The sequence below is a fragment of the Saccostrea cucullata genome, unplaced genomic scaffold (genome assembly GCF_032062105.1).
Source record: "Saccostrea cucullata isolate Sc308-1 unplaced genomic scaffold, CSIRO_AGI_Scuc_v1 ctg758, whole genome shotgun sequence".
NCBI classification, from domain to species: Eukaryota; Metazoa; Mollusca; class Bivalvia; order Ostreida; family Ostreidae; genus Saccostrea; species Saccostrea cuccullata.
This window is the reverse complement of record NW_026929349.1, coordinates 233,333-234,838: the sequence shown is the minus strand read 5'-3', so window position 1 is coordinate 234,838 and position 1,506 is coordinate 233,333. Positions and strand designations below refer to the sequence as shown.

Below are 1,506 nucleotides of genomic sequence, written 5' to 3'. Positions count from 1 at the left end.
TTTACGCGCCGTAGTGAACTTACTATTCATCAGAACTGTCTGTTGTGGGGAATACGTGTTGTGATTCTGCCGTCACTGCGAAGTCAAGTTTTGGATGAGCTACATCAAGGTCAAATTGGTGTTGTTAAAATGAAAACCTTAGCAAGAAGTCATGCTCGGTGGACAGGGATAGATCGAGATATAGAACTTTTGACAAAGAGCTGTGCTGGATGTCAGGCAGTAAAGCATGCACCACCTGCCGCATGCACCTATTCACCCCTGGGAATGGCCGTCTAGATCATGGGAAAGGATCCATATCGATTTTGCGGGTCCGTTTCTCAATTCAATGTTCTAAGTCATTGTTGACGCTTAACTCTAAGTGGCCTGAGGTGATACCTATGAAAACTACCACATCTTCCCAAACCATAGATGTATTACGTACCGTTTTTGCATGTAATGGCTTACCATCACAAATTGTAAGTGACAATGGACCTCAATTCACTTCAGAAGAGTTTGTGAATTTTACCAGAGGAAACGATATAAAACACATAACCTCAGCACCCTATTACCCCAGTACTAACGGTTTAGGAGAAAGATTTGTGCAGTCATTCAAGATGAGTCTCAAGTCGAGTAAAAAGGAAAGTGGTAACATGGTGAAGAAACTCAGCAATTTTTTTATGGCTTACCGTAACGCTTCACAGTGCACAACAAATGAAAGTCCAGCAAAACTATTCATGGGCAGAAACTTACCATCTCATTTAGATCTCATGAAACCAGATGTCAGGAGGAAAGTAGAGGAGAAACAGTGTGAAGTGCGCGAAACAAGAAAAAGTGTGTTACGTAAATTCGAACCAGGAGATTCTGTTGCTGTTCCTGACTATCGAAAGGATCATTCTCAGTGGACTTCCGGAACTGTGACAACTCTGATTGGACCTATATCATATTCTGTAGAAGTAACACCTGGAGTCACATGGAGACGACACGCTGATCAGTTGCGTTCTTCGAGTGTGCCAATTCAGGAGGACTTACATATTCAACCTAGTAACACAGCTGTGACTGAGTCAACAACCAGTGAAGTCAAACATTGCGAAACAGAACTCAACTGTGTCCAATGCAGAACCCTGTCCTTCGCATCCATCCAATGATGACTGTGCCATGCCATCTACTCAAGCAGTTCCTGAACCAAGATATCCGAGTCGTGTCAGGAAACCGCCCAAACATCTTGCTGATTATGTTTAAGGTGAAATGTGATATACTAGTGCAGACTGAGGCATAATAATCCTCATGGTATCACAGGGAAACAAAAGTTACTCATTTGTACATATGTTGCTATGAATGCTTTGTTCTTAAATGTATAGTACGGTAGTTTACATTTGTATGTTGTAATATGTTTCCATGAATTACATTATGTACCAGCAAGGCACAAGAATTAATGTAAAGGGGTAAATTTTACTTCAAAACTTAAGAGGGAGGAATGTTATGTCCATGTATTATGTGTACGTTATTGGTTCTCACTGTTATATATGT

At 41.0% G+C, this 1,506-nt stretch overlaps 1 protein-coding gene across 1 annotated transcript; it reads left to right on the top strand.

The window, feature by feature from the left end:
- Positions 1-377: 377 nt before the first annotated feature.
- On the top strand, positions 378-1,124 carry LOC134280567 (uncharacterized protein K02A2.6-like). Its single transcript, XM_062763009.1, has one exon. It carries the CDS (start codon positions 378-380, stop codon positions 1,122-1,124), a length of 747 nt encoding a protein of 248 aa, XP_062618993.1.
- Positions 1,125-1,506: the final 382 nt, after the last annotated feature.